Source organism: Oenanthe melanoleuca, chromosome 7, assembly GCF_029582105.1.
Source record: "Oenanthe melanoleuca isolate GR-GAL-2019-014 chromosome 7, OMel1.0, whole genome shotgun sequence".
In the NCBI taxonomy this organism is placed as follows: Eukaryota; Metazoa; Chordata; class Aves; order Passeriformes; family Muscicapidae; genus Oenanthe; species Oenanthe melanoleuca.
Window position 1 is genome coordinate 30011256 of NC_079341.1, and position 21593 is coordinate 30032848.

The 21593-nt window shown below is 43.8% G+C and overlaps 2 protein-coding genes across 3 annotated transcripts in view; one reads left to right on the forward strand and one right to left on the reverse strand.

The window, feature by feature from the left end:
- The window catches only part of GPR39 (G protein-coupled receptor 39), a 74553-nt gene extending 67308 nt beyond the window's left edge, over positions 1–7245 (forward strand). For both annotated transcript variants that reach the window (XM_056496369.1, XM_056496370.1), the window contains exon 2: positions 5338–7245. In XM_056496369.1, coding sequence (XP_056352344.1) covers positions 5338–5861 — 524 coding nt within the window. In that variant the 3' untranslated portion in view covers positions 5862–7245. The remainder of the gene's footprint in view (positions 1–5337) is intronic.
- Positions 6240–21030, reverse strand: LYPD1 (LY6/PLAUR domain containing 1). Its single transcript, XM_056496371.1, has 3 exons — positions 20807–21030; positions 19575–19712; positions 6240–6475 (listed from the first exon to the last, which is right to left on the reverse strand). The coding sequence occupies exons 1-3, from the start codon at positions 20856–20858 to the stop codon at positions 6240–6242; spliced, it is 426 nt and encodes a 141-aa protein (XP_056352346.1). The 5' UTR covers positions 20859–21030.
- Positions 21031–21593: the final 563 nt, after the last annotated feature.

A 21593-nucleotide genomic window follows, 5' to 3' on the forward strand; every position in this document is an offset into this window, starting at 1 on the left:
AGCTCTGGCATAAACACTGCAATTTCCACAGAGGCCTTGAAGAGACACAGCAGCTCTTTGGATCTTGCTTTTAAACTATCTGACCCAAGGGAGATGATGGGGGAGGTAATGATGGGACTGGGAGTAGAGTAGAAGGTGTGTTCCTGTTTCCCACCTTCCTGCCCACCCTTCTGCTCATCAACATCTCATTGCAGTTGGTCAGAGACAGAGAGGAGGTCGAGTCACTTTTTGGACACCAGATACTCACAGGGAGCTGTTAAAAGCTGCAGGCTTGGGTCTGAAATTCTACCCATCTGCTAGAGGACTAGGAAACTGCTCCAAACTCTTCCCTGTCCAAAGAAGAGCCAGCAGGAGATCCTTGAGACTGGAGAGCATGGGGACAGTCCCCTCCTGGAGCTGCCCCAGCCTGCCTCAGTTTCCCACGCCGAGGCAGAGCAGCCTGCAGGGCTGAGGGGCAGCTGCCACTCAGGCATCCCCCTGCCTGCTCTCCTCTCTGCACTTGCATGCCAGGCTTGCAGCAATGGAATAACAGCTGTTTGTAAACTGACATTTCAATGACAATTGTCAGGAGACAGCAAGCATATGGCAGCTGCCTCCTCACTTGCAGGGAGGTGCAGCAGCAGAGGCACGGAGCAGCTGCAGATGCTGGAAAATCTGCATTGATCTGCAGTTGGGGAGGTCATCTCAGGGATTGAAGACTGCATTTCATGCCTTGACTCTTCTTGGAAGTTAGAAAGACAATAAACTAGTGCCTTATGTCCTTATTTCTAACAAAAAGCAAGATTTTTGTCCTGGTTAAAATAAATGTAACACAAATACACACCAAAATCCCACCTCCTTCAAGTAGCTTTCTTAATTAGTACTTCTGCCTTTGCTTTTTTTTTTCCTTCTCCTGAGTTATTAGTGGCTGATATTGTGACCATTGAGACCCTGTTTTGTGGGAAGGTAACTTTGCACGTTTTCAAAGCCATTTGTAGCAGAATCCAGTAGGGACCAAGTGCTTTCCTCATAATTAGCATTGCTTTATGATGGTAAACTTAATAATTAAAGGTGGTCTTTCTCCCTCTGTTGGGACTTCTTGGCACTTCTGCTGCACTGTTTGAAGACTTTGTGGCTAAGCATTAGTGTCATGTTGTGCCTTTGAGTATAGTCAGGCCAAGCACACCAAAGTGAAATGAAGGCTAAAAAAGCTCTTCCTCTGAACCCGCTGCGTTTCTGCCTGCACTTGACTCACAGCTCAGTACCATATGTTTATATTCCACTGACAATTGCCATTTAAATGTCAGTTTACAAGCAGATGCTGCGAGCCCGCCTTGGTGCCATTAATTAAATCCCAGGGAGGCAAAGTCTGAGGTCTAACCATGCTTTGGGCTGGCTGGGACAGAGCAGCAGCAGCAGGGTCTGGCAGAGCTGGACCCACCAGGATGGTCAGGGTTAAGTGCACAGGCAAAGGACTCTGTACCTGAGGTCTCCAGCAGCCTCCAAAGGAAACCAATTGGCACTGTCTGGTGGCAATTATGATCCTGTCGACAATTTCAGGCTTTTTGGGATGGCTGGCAGTGGCCAGGATAGAGGCAAAACATTGGGTTATGAAAGGAGACAGATTTAAGTACTCAGGTGCAAAAAAAAGGGCAAAAATCTATTCAACAGAAGAACAAGGGGAAGGATGAAGAAGGAATCCACCAGACATCTGCACATATTTAAAATCCTTCCCAATAAAGTTCATAATGAATTTAATTCAGTCCCCTATGGCCCAGAGGAATGTTCTGGGTAATAAAAAAGTATTGCTAAGGGATAGATGACTGCCAAACTCCTATTCTCTGCCAGCAATGAATATTTATACTATTGGAACTTAAATGCTAGGTTTATTTTACTACATAAATGATCCTTTGTCACATATTAAGAATTAATATTGTGAGATTGACTTTTGGGAAGTTGGAATAATGATTCCCAAATTTAAAGTGTTGTTAATTTGTTTGTAAAGGTGCTTGGGCTGGTTTTTTTCAGATTAAAATAGTAGTAGAATGTGGTAATTCCTTTCTTGGGATAAACTGTTTTGTGGCTTGTTTATGGTTTAGCTTTATTCTTAGATCCTTAGACAAGGATCTTTTAATGTCTTCTGTTTTATTTTGTTTGTTACCTTGAAATATTTGAATCAATGTTAAATGAATTCTAAGCTCCTGCCCTTAAAGGCTGAGATGTTTTCACTTACAGAAGGTGACACAAGGGCTCCTGGCTTCTGCTGGCATTTTTCTAATGCCCCTCTGATGATTAAACTGGAATGATTCAAATGTAAGGTGGAAATTTCAAGCACCAATGATGGAGGTTGCAGAACCACAGCATTACTTTGTTTATAAACATTGTAATTCCATGGAAGATAAAGATAAAGCTTTGCTCTGTATCATTTCTGTGCAGTAGTAAGGAAAATGGGGGGAAAAAAGCAGAGTTACTGATCTTTCCCCTTTAATAAGGAGGAGTGGAAGGCAAAGTTGGACATGAGCTGAAATATGAAGAATTATTCTTGTCAGGCAGCAAGCTCATGGGAGAAATGCATCAGTGCTGGTGTAGGATTCAGAGTGGTTTACATTCAAGCTGGCTAAGGCTGCTGGAGCTCCTTGGGCACCCTGCAGCTCTGCAGCAGCTCCAGGAGCCCGTGTCCAGGCTCAGGCTGACAGCAGCAGCGCAAGCACGGAGCTTCCCCAGGCTCTCCCTCCGCGCTGCCGTGCCAAGGGGGAAAGCTGGGGAAAATATTGTGAGTCTGCCAGAATGTTTATTTACATGGTGCATCTCCTTTGAGCCAACAACATCTTTTCAAAGGGCAAAATGAACAATTAGTCATCTCTGGCAAACAAGAGGTTTGCAGACATCCCCTCCCACCCCCAAAACCAAACCTCACTGTGCTGCACAACGGCACAAACAGCTCATTTTTCACTTGCTGTACACACTACCAAATATTCAGTTCTTCAGGACAAAAGGGTCTGAAGAATATAAGGGGGTATCTTCAGCACTTGGCAGTTTGAATTAAAAAGAAAGGTCAATGCCAAGGAATTCAGATAGAGGCAAGAAAACCCAGACATCTCAGAGGAATGCTGTTGGGCTTTAAAAATGAATGCATGCATTGTTTGCTCACAGTTCTTTGCAGCAGCGTTCATAATTTAGGAAACTATTAATCAGCATGATGAAGAGTCCTGTTTCCAACAAAGAAAGAAAAAAATATAATTGCACAATATAGCTTATTTTCTTCCCACTTGAAAGAGATCTTCTGGTAAAATTTGATGAGAATTCTACAGATTTGGGCTTGTGAAGTTTTTGTTTAAGTTGCACCAGAGAAAAAGCCCCAGCTAAGCAACAGAATCCATTCCATTGCTGTTTTATAAGGCTCATTACAAGCCACTGCTCAGCAGGCCTTATTTTCTTTTGGGCCATGCCAGGACTCATACCCTATAGTTGTTAAGCTGACAGCAGGAAAAGAGCACTGAAGGCCACAAACATTTGCAGGATTAATACAAAATTCAGATCAGCTTTTAACAGAGGCGCATCAGGTACTGAACAGTGAGGCAAGGTGGCCAGGGAAAAGCAGGGAAGCAAGTAAAGGGGCAGGGAGGGGATGAGAGCAAAGAAGCAGTGGCTGAGGAGAGTTCTGGCAGGCAAAGAACTGAAAATGGCAAAGGTTTGGGCAATGGATTTACTGCTGGCCTGCCAACAACAGCTCTCCAGGGCTCTTAAGCCAGTGCTGTAGGTTTAAGATCTGCTGCTTCCCCATCCCAACAAAGTTTCTGCAACAGTAAGTGATTACAGAAGCAAGGGATCCAAAGGACAGCTTTTATTTGGTAGCCCATTCAGGGAGATAATAAATTCGTTAAAGTAATTATCCCTTTTATAAAAAAAAATTTTTTTTTTTTTTTTATTTTTAAAGGCATTTCATATCTTTTCTTTGCTTGGGGGTACTGGTGGTAGGAATTGGACATAGCCTGATGAAGTTCCAGCAGTTTCAAAGTTATGAAAAATCTTTCTTCTATTTTCTGCCTCCCTTCCCTGCTACATTCACATCTTCCTGCTAGTGAAGTATCATTTTCCTGGCTTCAAAAACCTTCTGTTTCTGAATGGCATTGCTACAGTGACCTGTTTAGTGGGGGCAATCTGGCTCAGCCTAGAGGGGTAAGGATTAAACAGCTTCTGTGCTGCTGTAGGGAGCAGAGGTCAGGCATTGGATGGGGTTAACAAGGTGACACAGAGTGAGAACTGCCCCACTGGGACACTCCCTGCCACAGGGAAGCAGCCAGGCTGCAGCTTCTGCTCCCTCCAAGCATTCCTGTAAGGCACAGATCCTGCAGAGAGAGAAGCAAAGAGGATTTCACTTTTAAACTGGAGGCTGCCCTGTGAGCCAGCACTGCCCAGTGCCAGGGGGAGCAGCAGGAGCAGTGACTTTGTTACCTGGGCTGTCACACGAGGATTTCCAGCAGGAGCACACAGGATGCCAGTGAGGAGCCAGGCCTTGCTGCTGCTCCATCTCCTGCCTGGCAGCAGCCAGCCCCAGCCCCGGCATGCTGCGGAACGCGCTCCAGCCGCACAACTTGCAGACATCCAACACTTCAGCCACCCCTTTTTAATGCCATTAGTGATGCAGCAACATGTATTTATATTTACATATAAATACAAAATGGTCAGATGCCACATTTTAAAGCGTAATTTACAATCTGAAACTGCTTACACTTTCATGACTAGGCTTGGGTTTTTCTCATTTACATTCATCGTTTAATTCCACTGGAATTTGATTTTTAAGAAAGCCCAACGTATCTTAATTACCATAAAAAGATCCATACACATTTTACTTAAAAATAGCTTCTGTAAGAGGAAATCTACCAAAAATAACACGAAATATATTATTATGCATACATTTTCTTTTTTGTAAAGTACAAACAAAAATCTGATCTCTTCTGGGTATTGCCTGATCTAATATGGCTATAGGTTCTATTTATTTTGTTTGTTTTGCAAAATAAAGGGAAAGACGGAAGAAATGTAAGGGCACAAACCAAAATAAAACCACATTCTTTCCGAAGACACAGATGATCAGAGAAAGAACACTTTGAAAACCAATAAATGACAACAGGTACAAAGAAACGCCATCCAAGAGCTATGCAGTGTTTTGTCTGAGCATGTGCTGCAATGACCTTGTAACAGTTATTAAAAACAACAACAAAAAAAATGCTACTGGCAGAAAAAGCTGTCAAGCAAAACACTGAAGAATTGGTACCATTTCCTAACAAGTGCAGAACTGATAGTACTTTGTGTGTGTTCCCCACGAACGCCGACCTCTCTCTCGCTCTGTGCCCGCAGGACTGATCGTTGCGACGCTGGCGCTGTGCTGGATGCCGAACCAGGTCAGACGGATCATGGCTGCTGCGAAGCCAAAGCAGGACTGGACCAAGCCCTACTTCAGGGCCTACATCACCCTGCTCCCCATCGCCGACATCTTCTTCTACCTCAGCTCGGTGGTGAACCCGCTGCTGTACAACATCTCGTCGCGGCAGTTCCGCAGCGCGTTCCTGCAGGTGCTGAGCTGCCGCCTGTCCCTGCAGCACGCCAACAGGGAGCGGCTCCTCCGGGCCACCCAGAGCCCCCCGGCGCGCCGCAGCCGCTCCCTGCGCCCGCTGCTCTTCGCATCCTCCCGCCGCGCCTCTTCCACCAAGGGCAGCGCCAAAGTTTTCCTGAGCACCTTCCAGAAGGAGCCCACGGCCGGCTGCAGCCCAGGGGAGCCGGGTCCTGCCCCAGCAGATCCCAGCGTGGAAGAGGTGACCCTGGAGACTGGCTCAGAGCCCGAGCCAGGCACACAGAACGGCCTTTGTGAGCATCAGGTATGACTTCACACGGCAAAGCTGACGCTTAGCAATGAGCTTGAAAACGTGGGAATTGAAATGACCGAGGAAAGCGACAACATCGCAAAAGGAATAACACAGATGGATTTGTTTCCAGTTATGCAAAGGGAACAGGAGTTCTGTATCCTGCTGGGATTTTCAAGTGCACACTGGAAATTCAATCTGCTAACTGAACTCATTAGCTGACAAAAATATCAGCCCCTCTTCTCCACACAACCACTGAACTCCCCTTGCTGTTGACAGGGATTTGGAAACAAACAGAAAATAATTGCAGCGTCCTTGAAGAAAGAAAGATGCAGGACAAATCGGGCCAGGGCAAAAAAAAAACAAAAAAAAAAACAAACAAACCAACTTGCTTGAAGTTTAGCAGTACAAAAACAACAGAGCAAATTTAAGAAGCAGAAGAGTGGTTATCAGGTGTGCTCTTGGCAGTACAGCAGAGTTGCCCCTCCTCTTGGGCCGGGGCCCGTTGCAGAGCGGGGTGTTGCAGCAGCTGATGCAGACGGAGTTCACCTTGCCGGGGGAGCAGAAGGACTGGTACCCAGCAGAGGCGATCAGGCACGCGGCCGACGAGGCGCAGGACTTGCGGTACATGATTCCTGAGACACAGAACAAGGTTACACTGGAGGGGAGCACTTCACAGCAGGATTCCTTCTCAAAAGCAGCTGCAAACCCAGTTTACATCCCCAAGGCACTGCTGGTGCTCAGGGCAGACACCTCAGCACTGACAGGACCAGCTGCCCGAGCACCGCGGTCGCTCTGCCTGGCATTTCTCTGTAGCTCGATTCTGGTGGGAACCAAAAATATTACAGACCTAATTTGCATAATGTAGATCAAATGATGCATTTTATAACTGGAACTCTTCATCTTTCAAAATAAACTGTTTGAATAGCTATAGCTGAAATGCAATTAGTGAGAAAATTAGTTTTGTTTCTATTGCTGAACATGTCTGAGTTAAGGTGTCTAAGTAATTACAGCTTTCTATGCTCTTAATTTGTCTTTTGAGAATTTTTTTTTTCCTTTTCTTGTTCCTTTGCCACACACAGACAAGTAACCAAGAGTAAAAAGAGGATGATTATCAGCAAAACTTTCATCCTCCTCCCTCCCATTATAATTTTTTTGAAGAAGAATGAGTACTTTTCCAGGTAATCTCAGTTCTTGTTTGTCTTTGAAGTTTAATACCCTCAATAACAAAAATTTCCATTTCTATAGAAGTGTCTTTCTTGAGTTGAAAGTCTTCCCTTTTTGAATGTAATTTAAGGTAATTTTAATTAATAAGCTAATTTATAATTTCTCAGATTATTTTTGACTGAAAAAAGTATGTACTTTTAGCTGTTATTTTACCATGGTTTATAAAGGCTTTAAAATACGTGGTTGTATTTTCTTCTGTCACAGTGGAAAATGGTTATAGCAGTTCCCCATCTCATTACTCCAAAATTTTCCAGCAAGTGATACTGTAGAAATTGTGTCTTAGAAAAACACACACGTAATAGAAATAGATAATGGATGCTTGCCTGCTTGTAGTTAGAAAAAGAGGTAGGGGTATTCCTAAGGATGATAAAATCCCTATTCCTTTTGAACACAGGATTTTCAAAAAATTTATATTTTTCCTCCTGAAAACCAAGGGAACAGGATTCCCTTGGAGAACGGTGCCTTTGGATCCTATGGCATGGTCCCAAAATGTCTTTAAATGCACAGTGATTGAGGCTTTTTTTGGATGGAGTGAGGTGTCAATATGACCTGCAGGTACTGGATGTACAGTGCCTGCAGATACTTCAGTCTCCAGGGACTTAATAACCACTACAGCACCTCCATGGTCCAGGAGACACCTCTGCAGCTTGGCATCAGCCACTGCACCTCTGAGTGCTGAGTAGCAGCAGAACACCCTTTGTTTGTGCTCAGAAAGAAGGATTCCCTGTCTTCAGAGACTTTTAATTAAAGCAATTCTTTTATACTGTCACAACACTGCTGCCATCCCAACAATGCAGGGGTCTCCTTGTTTGTGTTCTCCCTCTACAAATCTCAACTCTGAAACATGTTTTTAGGCTATCTTCCTCGTTTAACTTATGAAGAGAAGCCCTCAAGTGAGTGTTAAATCTTCCTCTGTCTCCAGTGAGCTTCAATCAATCAACACAGCAGGTGCAGCCTTTTCTCAAGAAGGAAGAGGAGCTGTGGGCTGTTCTCCCTGTAACAGCAAAGGCACACAGATCAAGCTATGCAATCTTTATTACTACAGTTTGCAAGAAGAAGGGAGTTCTGTCTCTGCTGACAAACCACTGCTGTCAAGGAGTCTCAGTGGTGCAGCCACTACACAATACTAAAAATACCAGCTTTACAATACCAAAATCCCAGTTGATGCTCCCCAAAAAGACCTGGTGCTTTGTCCACATTCCTCCTGCAGAGGAGGAGGCAGAGCAGAGGCAGACATGACCCTTCCCGTGGCTACAAAAATATTTTTCCTTTCCCTTCCTTCTTGAGAAAGGACTCCTGTATTCAATTAAACCAGGCACAATGACTGTTCTCCATTCCCTAATCTCACATTTCCTCATCACAGATTATTTCCCAAATTTCAACCAAACTCAGCCATTCCTCAGTCTTCCATATGAACAGCAGTGAATTTGACTTTCCCCTCAAAGACCAAGCCTCTAAAAAGCTTTTGACCCTGGCAGATTTCCTATTCCCATCATTTTATAGATCACTCTCTTCCTGCCATTTCCTTTTCACAGGTTTCCTGCAAAGCTCTTTTCACAATTTGAACTAGTGATTTATTAGCTTGGGTCCCTGAAATATCACACTTTGCACTTCTCCCATAGATTAGGAGATTGGAATTGTTCACTGCTGTGAACAATTAGACAATGCTTTCTGAGGCAGGCAACTCTGGGAAACCTCTCCTGCAAAAAAAATCAAAGTCCTGCAACTTAACTCCAGGTGTTTACAGCAGATCTGTTCTCCAGGATCAATCCCATAGAACAGTCCTGAGCTCCCTTTGAAGTCAAAACACAGTATTCCTGCATAGACTGAAATTTTACTACTCAAAGTTTCATGAACAGATGGACCATGTTCACACCTAAATAGGGAGAATAATCTGACTAGCAGCAAAATCCCCTTGTAACACTTCTCCAGTGGCTTTTCAGTAAATGCCTTACAATAGGAAATTTCACACCCAAATGATCATTTATTCCCATTCCCTATTCCAGAAAGCTAAATTTCAGAAATATTTTTTACATTAAAAACTCAGCATTTCCTCAGGTTTTTAACAGCTCCTTTGCAAACAACATGCCCTTCACATCCAAGATTTTTTTCCTTTAGGTACTGATAGATTCTCTTGATCTCACAAACCAGCTGCTATCACACTAAGTGCTTTTTACAAAGCATCAGGTATAAGCAAGCTTGATCAGCATTGAAGGGCTGTGCTCTGTCTCTGGTTCTGCAGTATCTTGACAGGAAGACACAATGCCAACAGGCACAGAAGTTGGTGGGAAAAGAGGGAATGTTACACTGCAGGAGTGACATTTTTAAAACACTTGTGCTGTGGCTTCACTTACTTTTAAACTTTCTTCCTATCATACTTCTGGTAGGAAATGCATTACTACAACTGACTTTCATGATCTGATGGCAGGAACATCATCTCCTTCAACTTGAGCTCCCCCACTGAGTTCAGCCAGGACAGCAGCCTCCTCTCTGGGTCATATCCAGAGATCTGTCCTCAAACTCCTCCTTTGCAGCACTGCTCAGCCAGTTCCAAAATGATGCCCAAGATCTCCCTGAATCATTTGCCACCAGCAGGCTGAACTGCAGACAGTTCTTGAAAATGGTTATCTGCCTCATAAGACTCATAGCACAGACATAACTGCTAATTACTGGGTATTCTTGCCTGAGCAATCAGCTTGATGCATTCATTAACATATCACCCAGAAAAATAATTGCAAACCTTTCTGGAAGCTTTTCTTCTACCTCAGATTGTTCTGAGTCACTGGCTAGGCAAGGAGATTTCACTTTTTACACTCTACTTTTACTGGGATGGGGTCATTCCCAGCTACTCACCCTCAACTTTTGACACTAGTGATCAGTTAACATCTTTACGACCACTCAATTAGTATATTTATTGCCCAATTACCCGATGGATGAATACAGAGTAATTTGTCCTTTTTCACGGGTTCAGCAGATCCCCAACAACAGTTTAGGTGCTATAAGGATGTTTTACTGTGAAGGACCTATTACTGACCAACAGATTTTCCTTTATTTTGGCTTCAAAGTTTGTGGGATGCAGAATTTTCAAGAAAAGAGGGTGGTACACAGAACTGGAACAGAGGTGTGATAATGTGCTAATATTCCACACCCTTTCCTGTCACATATACCTATGACAACCACATTTGTTTTCAGGTTTTTTTTTTGTTTTTTTTTTTTGTTTTTTTTTTAATGCAGTTTTGGGCTTAAATTTGGCATTGAAAATTTATTTCTAGACTAAGCAACTTGCCCACAGTTACACCTCTCTCTGCCTCACAAATCATCACACATTTAGACAGTGTCAAAACCCAAACTATTATTTCTCCCTTATTCCTTGCAATGAAGGGATGGGTGTAAATCTTAAAGCTTTTCTATAGTTCCTGCTTGCAATATTTATTTTTTTCAGCTGAATCCAGTCTAGTCCTGTGCATCTGCACCCTGGCACTATTTTGGCCACATGCAGGTTCATTCTGTCTTGATTGTAACAAACAATTCAAGCAATCATTTATTCAAATCCAAAAGTGAGTGTTCTTTCCTCTACTTTATCTGTACAGCCCAGTGCATTTCTGGTGAATAACAGTGTAACTTGTTACTAGGACAACCACAAAAGGTGACATCACATCTGCTTCTTACACTGAGTTTATGCAGAAGATCCAAGGTTTTTCTCTTACTGATTGAAAAGAATCTTATTAGACACCTCTGATTCTTCTGTTCTAGGAGGTGCTGACAAAAAAGATGCTGTGTAAGCATGACTCTCCAACTCTTAAGAGCCAACCACAATCCAAGCAGTGTGCAACTTGCACCTTTATTCTCAGGAGTGCCCTTCAGCAGAATGCACAGAGGCTCTCTGAAGCCAAAACTGGCAACCAGGGTATCACCCCCGAGATCAGCGACCTCATTTCCAAAAAAAGTCACCTCCTGTGACCCAGCTACTCAGAAACTGTTTTCTGCAATGGCACAGCCCTGTCCTTCACCCCAGGACCTCGTGGCCACAAAACTCTCTTCTCTGTCTCAGTCAGGTGGACACGGTCACTCTGGCCAACACTGAGATGTTCTCTGATCTCATGGGCTCTGACTGACACTCCACTTTTTAAAAGAGAGCTTTTCCTACACCATATATTGGTATATGATTGGTATATAACCAATTTCACAGGCCTGTGTGAAGTCAGTTTTGTGCAGCTCATTCCACAAACAGTGCTTTAGCAAAACCCCTGCACGCCCTCTGAGCAAACCTGTCACATAAATCTTCTGCAGCTTAGAAAGAAACTATGTCCAACTAGGGCCCAGCACTGAGGCATCCTTGAGCCTTTCAAGACTGCACCAGGTGCTGGAAGAAAAAAAAAAAAAAAAAAAAAAAAAAAAAAAAAAAAAAAAAAAGAGCTGTAGAAAAGTTTTGTATCTTAAAGCTGAGAAAGCCAGCAGGTAGATCAAGGCAAGTTTGAGGCATACACTTACAATTTTGGCAGAACCTCCACTCAGCTCTTAGACTGGATGTTTAAATCTTGCCCATCTCTTCTAAGCCAAAGGTGGGAAATTGGCCACAGTGGATAATTTATTGTGTAGCACACAAAACTCAGGAGAACACATCCTAGCTCTTGCATCAGCATGAATTGCACAGGGTCTTGGTTGGGTGTTCTCTTAATGTTGCTCATAAACTTGAGGTCTATGCTTATGTACCAATACTCCTTTATTTTAACATTCCACATAGTTACAACTATCTTATGCCACCAAAACGTTCCATTTTCTGCTCTTGGTGAATGTGCAAGTTTTCCCTCCCATTGTGCGTGGGCTTGATGTGTGCTCTGCCTAGCCATGCTTGCTTTGTGATTGTATTCATGTATTTCATTCTCTATTTTTTATCCTAAACTGTCACTAGCTTATCCTGCACTCAAGCAAAATTCAGCACCCAGCAGGGCTTACAAAAGCTCTTTTCTGATGTCTGCCAAGAAATTAAATGAGAATTTATACTAGTGCAGGAATAACATGTAAATATACAAACATCACTTTCTAAGGAACATAAAATATGAGACTATTTCTGCATTTTACTGTATCAGTAATGCTACAGAATTAGAGTTCAGACTATACACAAATAGGTTCTCAATATATAGTTTTTTTTAATTGCCATATTAGGTTTTATTCCCGTCTTTTTATGGCTCCAGTGGTTTTGCTGTGATAATTATCAGTTCCTCTGCTAGTACCTGTTCACATACATCAAACAGTGACAGACTCCAGAGGTCCTATTGTCATCTGTTTTCTAGAAAAAGTGATTATAAATATTTTATCTAATAAGGTCCTAAATATCGTAGAAGGTGACTGAATATTGAAGAGCAATCAATCACTTCTGACACTGTGCTTCCCCAAACAACTGCAGTTTTAGACAGATTATGTTTTTATTGCTTTAAAGTCTGAATTAAGCTTCCTCAACACACAACCTTTCAGCTATGGCTGTAAATTCATTGTTACTAAAAACCCCAAACAATTTAAGCAAGTATAAAATATGATCACATCCAACCATGTCCTGTAAGGTTCACTTCACACTAACTCTTCTTATCCTTGTGAACTCCAGAGAGAAAGCTGGCAAGACAAGTGGTTTAAATAATTTGTACCTTGCCAGAAATTCTGCTAGGAAATTTTCTAATCACCTTGTAAACAGCTACTGAAATACTGTGAGCTACCATGATCAGTGTTTCCCAGACAAAAAAACTCCAAATGCACTAAATGTATGTGACTTGAAATCTATTGCAAAGCTATGCACACGCTTCCTGATTTTTAATCTTGTGTTTTAGGACTGCAGCTATTTCATCCTGGTCTTCCCTTTGATGCATTATATAGACAAGATAAAAGCATATTCATGCCTTTAGGTTCTTACAGAGTATACAATTCTATTAAAAATAAAACAAACCAGCCCTCTCCACTCCCCCTCAAAATTAAAACCCCCCATCAAATCCTACCTGATTTACTTAGCATATTGTCATCATGATTTTGTATGAAAACCTAATATCATCACAAATCCTCAATACATTTGGCACTTTTTAAAAGTTGCACGTTTTTTTCAGAAGGTAACAGGAAGCTTTTGACAATGAAAGTCTGGCCTCCTCACTCTCCTCCTGACCCTGACATGACACTTTGCAGAAATTAAATCAGCTCAGGAGAAAACTGGACAATTGTTGAGTGGCAGAGGACAAGGGTTTAGATTACCCTGATATCTTTTTGTAAGTTGTGCCTTCTAATTCTGGATCTGGAAATGTGACTCAAATAGGTGCTGTTAACAACAAAACCATCGCAAAAAAGTCTTTGTCAGTGCTTTCAAAGCTGAAGCATGGCATTAAAATGCTTAAAAATGCATAGGCTGGGAAAGTGAAGTACAGATGCTAATGATGGTGTTATCAAATATTTTTTTTAAAGCCACAGAGGCTACAGATGAGAGGTCAAAGCTCAGCTTTCACCTGCATATCTAATAAATCTTTTGTTTCCTACTGTTCTTATTTGTTTCTCTGCTCACTGATGTGGATGTACAGTCAAGCACTAAAACACACAATATTCCCAAAAAAGCTGGCTCACAGCCTTCCATTCTCTCCTCTTACCTGATGCAAAGGTATCAAGATCCAAAAGTCCTTTGCTATCAAGACCTAAATATACTTGATCTTGTAGAGACAGAGGTGAACTTGGACTCAGTTTTCAGAATCCTGTATGAACACTTTTTGTGACAATCCTTACATGCTGAGATGAAGGGAAGCCACAGCCCTTTTGCCTTTACAAATGTTAAAATGTGACATCCTTACAAAAAGTCAAATAAATAATGTTACACTTGAATAGTCCTGCTGCATCCCTAATTAATGTCCTTACCAATTTCAGTGGAATGGTTCAGATGCTGGCACTTGCATGCCAGAACTTTGGAAATTCATTCTGCTCTTAAATCTTGAGCTACTTTCATGCTCAGGGTTTTACAGCCTGTTCAACTTAACAGAAGGAATTTTCCTGTGTTTTATATGGCTTTTTCCAGTGTCAAAGACTTATTGGTAAGTGGCAAAATCCAGTTTTGTCAAGTTTTCGAAGAAAACCATCCAGCCTACAAAGAAAAATGGAAATGAAAAGTGTTTGGATTAATTAAAGCTTTCCTGCTTGCCAATGTTTTGATAAGGTCACTGGGAGCTAAGGGGAGTGACAGGGTCAGACTTCAAGAAGGTTTGGAAACACAAACTCATTTGTGTGTGAAATGCAATGGGAAACTCTTGGCAGAGGTTTAAGAGACACCAGGCTGTGGGCACTGTATCATCACAAAATTCATTTGTGTATCTTTCATACAAGCCTGGGAAATAAAATAACATCAAAAGCTATTGTCCATGTCCTGTGAAAAATGAAATTCGCTGGACCAGATACCCCATCTCCTTAAAATAATGCAGCCTTCATCACTTCTGCACTCAGATCTTTGTCACTGCTTGAACTGTTCACTCCACTGCTGCTTTTCTTTATTGAAAGGCAGTCAGAACAGCAACTGCTGCACACTTGCTCTCATAATTTCTCCTTAGCTGACACACTCAGGTCAGTTCATCCCATAAGTGGCTGGAAGTTTTCTGAGAAACCCAAAGATTGGAAAAAAATCTAAAAGTAAAAGGAAATGGCTTTGACATTTGAGAAAAAGTGTTTCTGAATGATAATGTATCCACAGATCCAAGTTTTCAGCATACAATGCAAATTAACAACATCCACTGCAAGTCTTTTATTCAATATCAAAAGTGAACTGTGTTTCCAATATTGATATTTTGTCTTCATTTCACTGGGCACCTGATAGCACAATATGTGATGTTGTAGGTACCAACTGTCCCATGCAAATTTTTATTTATCTTTTAAAATTGTCAATAAAAATTTATTATATTGTGCTTTGCCTTGATTAAAAAACAAGCAAACAAAAAAACCAAAAAACCCAAGCCCCAATAGATTCTGCTGAGTTATGCTGATATCCTTTGACCAAAAATGTGTAGAGGGGAAAAAAATCCAATTTAGTGGATGTTTCTTACTGTTTCTAAATGGTTACTGGGGATGCAACAACTTTCTATTAAAGCTTTAATGCCTACAGTAATTCTGGCAACATTAAATTTTGTTTGCTGTTTTAATCACTTTGTCAATAAAAACACACCGGAACATAATTTTCCCTTGATATAAATATGCAATTAATATTAGTGCTAATGTATTCTATACACAGAACAAAGTCAGTGGCTCTGTAATCCTTCACAGGCACACATGAACAGCTTAATCATGGCAAAACCAAGCAATAATCACAGGTAAAGAATTTACCACAGCCCAGCTCATCATACAACACAGCCACTCATAAAACAAATGATGGGAAAGCCAATACTGGAAAGAGTTCAAAGAAATAGATAAAGTTCTAATTCAACACTGATATGCTGATCTTGCTCGTGGTGTTTCCATGCACTACTTTTAAGCACAATACAATCACAGTAATTGCTTTAACTACACTGCAGAGTTATATCCTAATTGAATACATTAAAAGGACCATTGTAAACCAAATAAATAAGCTGAGTTTCTCATTGCAGATTAATACAATAATTGGATTGTTTCCCAATTTGCTTCCAGAAGGAAAAAAAAAAAAATCCTTGATATTTTCAAGTATTGGCATTGCCGCTGTGGATGATTTCTTTTTTTCCTTGCAAAAGTTAGCAAAAGTATGTTCACCACTATGTTAAAGCAGAAGGTGTGTTGTACAAAACATGCATGTGGGCAGGTTTATTTACAGAAACTTCCAAAAAATGGAGACTGGCTACCTCTCTGGGCTGACTGTCCCATCCTTCCTGCTTTATCCCTCGCTGATGTATTCACACTGCAAGTTTCCTTTTGCCTTGAGTAGGTTTTAGATCAGCCTTTATGCTCAGATAACTCTTCTCCTCAGTAAAAGGCAAGGCTATCATTGCCAGTATGTTTTCTATGATATATAACATATATAACAGCAAATACACATTATATACTTGCCTATATATCACCAAGATGTTTCACTTGATCCCAATATACTTTGGGATTTCTTTGTTGTTATATATATTCTAAAAATGAAGGAGCACTGACATTTCCAATTTAAAAGTCCATAGAATGGAAAGAGAGGCAAGTGGGAGCAGGGAATCCACCATGGGTATTTCCACAAGGTATCTGCAAGTAGAATTATTGTAAGAACTTTGATCCTTGTCAAACATTCAATTTACACAGTTTTTAAACACCTGCTTATCCAGTTTAATAATGCACTAGAAACTTATCCTTTACATTAATTTCTGTGGGATAAAAAATTTCTTGGTACAGTCTTGAGTGCAAGATTTTTTTATCACAGGGAAAAATACTGTTTTTCCTGGATCTCCCACTGGAACAGAATGCTAACAATTACTAAACTTTTTCTGGCAAATTTTTTAAATACAACTCAGCCTTAAGAGAGAAAAATATTTTGCCATTTGCTGCTCGATTCTCAGTTCACGTTTATTTGTCCAAAGGAGCAAATGTCCTGGTACAACAAACAGCTGAGATCAGACTCCTGGTGATCTAATGAAAAAAAAAAAAGTTACTAACACCTGCTTTCTTAGCTGCTCACATCAGAGGCTGCCACAGGAACAGCCTTTTAAGGTCTGGGTTAGGAACATGCCTGAGCTGCTGCTACTTCTCACCTGGAGCTGAGATGATGCTCTGAGAGAACCCAGTGACATCTGATTTTAGAGAAACTGAGCAGCAGTTGTTTAACTGTGAACAGGCATAAGGAACTTTTCAGAGCACAAATGGGAAGAACAGCCCAGAGCTGTAATTTGCCACCGTGTTGTTTCTAGGAGAGGGGGTTTAATCCAGAAATGAGGCTGAGCCCCAGGTCTGCCATGGCTCAACTCCCTGAGCAAATCCTCATGGAAAAGAGTCCCTGGCCACAAGCTGGGGCTGCACTGCAGGCACAGCACAGAATGTGAGCCAGCAATCCCCCCAAAGCAAATCAGACAGATTGGTGCCTCCTGCAGAGGAAGGGGGGCTCCCTCAGCAGGATGGGACCCACTCACACCATGAGCTTTATCTCAAAACACCGCACTCAACTTTTAAATAAGGTTGGAGGGAACTTGCAGCACTTTGCTCACTGGCACAGCTATGTTTTATTAATGACAAAAATGGGTTAATCTATAAAAATTGCACTCCTTTGACTGTATTTAGTCAAGAGGAAAAAACTCTAATTATGAGACTGTGCTGTCAAATAAATGCAAATTCACATCTTTCATATTCTGGGTTAAAAGCTCAAACTCAAGTCTAGTATAAATTAAAATCAATACTTGAAACACTTCAGCTTTCAGTAATAGGCAACAACCAAAAGAATCAGGTTATGAAATATACTGGTAGAAGTAGAATGAATTATTAAATAAAACTTGGGAGAGTAAGGCATTTATATTGCACACATTTAAATATCAATTAGGAACAAAACCAATAAAGGATGATGAACTGAATCATCTCTGTTTTACAACTAACCCTCTCTAAAATTGACTGAGGGTAACAGAAACTAAGCTGGTAACGTAATTTTCATCCAATTTGAAATAGGTTAAATTTTTAATTTATTAACTGGCTCAAATTTACAATCTCTGAAGTTAAAATTAATAAGAAATGCATTTACAGAAGTAAATGTAATGGAACAGTGGCACCTGCTACGCACAGCATGCTAGTAACCTCCTAAAGGAAAAATCCAAGGATCTGCTCAGGGAAAACATAAAATTGCACAGAAAAAAAAAAATCAACCAACCCACCAAGAAGCTTAAGAGCTGCTTATTTACTGTATTGCAAACCATTTATTCACAGTTATGCATCAATGAAAAGAGTTCAAATCTGACTTTTTTGTCTGTGTCTACTACCATATCTAGGGCCCTCCAAATCACCTCAACATCCTGTCTAACCTCATGAAAGTACCACAGAAGTGGTGTGGAGATAGCAAAGCCTTCAAGCAGTCATTTAGAGACGCTCAAGATTTTAAAATCACCTTGCAAGCTGTAACTATCTCACATCCCCACCATCCTTTTCAAGTGAACTTGAAATAAAATACTCAGTAAGAAATAACATAAGAGAGACTAATCTTCCTTTAAACAGCTTAAAACCAGCTTTTTTCACCCCCTACACTGGACAGGTACTAAGTATTTCACAGCAGGAATCACTGTGGATGGTGTTACCCAGGGTGAGAGGGTGTCAGTGGTTCTGCTACTTTTGATGCATAACAACAATTATTATTTATCCAGGGCTGATTACACAGTGACCTGAAATTACCAGCTCAGGTGGGGCCAGCTGACTGACAAGCACTTGGAAGAGGAGTTTGCTAAGCCCAGGGACCATTGTTGCTGTTCAGAACGGATGGCTGCACACGTTTGCTGGGTACAGAGACATCCTGCTGCTCCTGGAGGACTGGGCAAGGACAGACTACAGCTTGATCTACACTAGCAGCAAAACACCAGAGCTGAGATGGGCAGTCCCAGAGAGCAGCATCCCCTTACATCAGGGCTCTGAATCTGCCCCCTGCTCCCCTTGGCACAGGGGCACATCCAGGCTGGGGCTCCCCAGGACTGCTCCTTGCCCATCCCAATGCCCAGCACCTCTCAGCTGGAGGCTCCATGAGCTCCAACTCCCTTCCTGCCATCCCACACTGCCCCAGAGTCCCCAGTAAGTTCATGTTCTGCTCATGTAGAAAGCTACAGAGCAACAGAGTAGTGTAAGACCTGACAGTTCTCTCTAAATCTCAAATGCCTTCCATGATTCTGAACAAATCCATTTATAACACAGCTCAAAAGACAATAGAGGCAAGGTACAGAATCACAGCTTGTTTCCTCTTGGACACATTGCTGTCCTAATATGTTAACTTCATTATTAATTGCAATAAGGGAAAAAATATCTTAAAAATTGGTATGACAAATCCATTGGTGCCCTTCTCTTCCCCCCTAAATTCCCTCCCCCCTCCCCCTTTTTTAAGAAACCCTTTCTCCCTTTTGCTTGATGGTTTCTTTGCTTGATGGATGAAAGCAAGATGACTACACTTTCCTTCCCTTAAGATGAACCTTCAGAGTATATAAATTGCTTGAGTAAATAAAAGAAAGGAGGGAATTACTAATTTAATGCTCTTCTATCTCTTGGGGAAAAAGCCTATGTAATTAACTGTAATGAGATTAAACTAACTTGTTGTTATTAATTTCCCAGTGCTGGGAAACTATATCAGAGACCCATAAGGCTGAGTATTAACCAGCTTTATCAACATTTGGCGTGCATCCTTCAGTTTTTACACCAGTTTTAAAGGAAAATGTTTCACTTCATCGAGTTGCAAAGCCACTCAGAGGTATAAGACATTGAATCCAGTCCCTTCAAGTAGGGACACGAGATTCATCTGTAGCTGAACACCATGAATGGGTGGAGCCCAAAGCAACAAATGCTACCTAAACCAGGTAAACAGAAAAATAAATTTTAAATTCTTACCAAAACTTTTTTCCATTACTTCTTTCTGACACATATCTTGAACATTCACTGTACAATTGACGATGAACTCTGGAGAGGAGCAGTCATTATTTAGCTGGAACTCCTCACACTGGTAACACTGTATTTGCAAACCCGAACCTGGAACGAATAGAGATTTGTTCAAAATCATAGAATACTCTATTTTGGAAAGGATCTATAGATCATTTCATTCCAAGCCCCTGCCATGGGCAGGGACACCATTTGCTCAACGCTTCATCTAACCTGCCCTTAAATAACAGCAATGGTATTAAAAAACAAGAACCAAAACAAAAACCGAAGAAAACCAAACAACCAACACGCTCCAGAAACGTTCCTTACCCTTCCCCCTTCTCATTTTACTGTTCCTAGCTACTCAACAGCTCAGCCCAAGCATCTCTTTGACAAATAGAAAGTAAAACAAGCGTGCCCCCGCTCAGCTGATGCCGAGCGATGCCGGCTCTGCTGCTGATGCTCCTTCCCGCGGGGCGCGGGGCGGCCGCTCCGCCGCTGGAGCCGCCGCCGCCAGGAGGCGACGGGCACCGGCACCGGCACCGACAGTGGTACCCACACTGGTACCGAACCGGTACCGACAGCGGTACCCACACCAGTACCGACACTGGTACCGACACCGGAACCGGCACAGCCCCGCAGGCGCTGCCCATCGCCCGCCCGCTGAAACCCGCCCGCGCCCCGCACGGAGCAACCCGGCTCATGGGCACACTCCGGCTCTTATCTGTGCCGACGGGTTTACTCAGCTACTAATGAATTACAAATGCTTTAATTACTATTTTGCCATGCACAATTAAAGCGGCGGAGCATCCCTCGCCAGCCGCCTTTATCATGCAAACGAAGCTTTTCCGAGCGTTTCTCCAGCAGCGCTTCCCGCACCCCTCGTCCCGCGGCGGAGACCCCCGGCCCGAGCCCGAGCCCGAGCTCTGCTGGGAGCGCTGCGGCGGCACCGACCGGCACCGGCACCGGACCCGCTGGGCACCGAGCCTCTGCCACCGGCACGGACCCACTGTCTCCGGTGGCACCGACCCACTGTCTCCGGGCGGCATCCTCGGAGGGGCACCGGGCGCAGCCCTCGCCTCTCCTCGCCCAGCGCTGGGGACAGCGGCGGGGGCTCCGCGGGCCGCGGGCAGGTCGGGGCTCCGTCGAGCGGCTCCGAGGGCACGGCGGCTCCCAGCGCCGGGCGAGCGGCGCGGAGCGCTTACCTGGCGCCAGGCACAATCCCCAGAAAGTTGCAGCGAGGAGGAAGAGCCGCATCCTCCCGGAGCCGCGGCCGCCGAAGGGGCATCAGCAGCAGCGATGCAGCGGAGGCGCCGCGCACTTTGTGCCGCTGCCCCGCCGCCCCCGCTGCCGAGCGGCGCCCCGGGAGAGGCGGCGGAGCCCGCCCTGCCCAGCCCCGCGCCGCGCTCCAGCCTCGCCGGAGTTGAGCGCTGAGACTGGAAGAAACTGCCGGAGGAGCGAGAGCCGGGGGGCGGCTCCGGCTCCCCCCTCCCTCCCCCAGCACCATGTGATGCCGGCGGAGCGGGGCGGGGATCCCGCACCGCGCCGGGCGAACTCGGGCACGGGGAACTTCGGCGAGGGAGGGGAGCTCGCACCGCCGCATCCCGATCCGGCTCCGGCTGCCGAGGGGCTCCGGCGCCCTCTGCCCCCGGGGCTGCCAGCACATCCCGCGCTCCTGCTCCGCCCGGCACAGCCCCGGTGCCCCCGTGTCCCCCGAGCCCACAGGTGGCGGCGGACTCCAGCCCGCAGCTGAGTCCCGGCCCCGCTGCGAGGCGCCGCTCGCCCGCAATCCCCCCGCGGCCCGGGAGGGACCGAGGGGAGGCGCGGCCCCGCCATTCCCTCCTCCCAGCCCCCTAAAGGGGAATTCAAGCGCAGCCGAACGGGGGAGAAGGGCGCGGTGGCCGCGGACGTGCCGGAGCGGCGGGCAGACCCTGCCGGCTCCGTGGGCACACGGCGGGATGGGATGGGATGGGATGGGATGGGATGGGATGG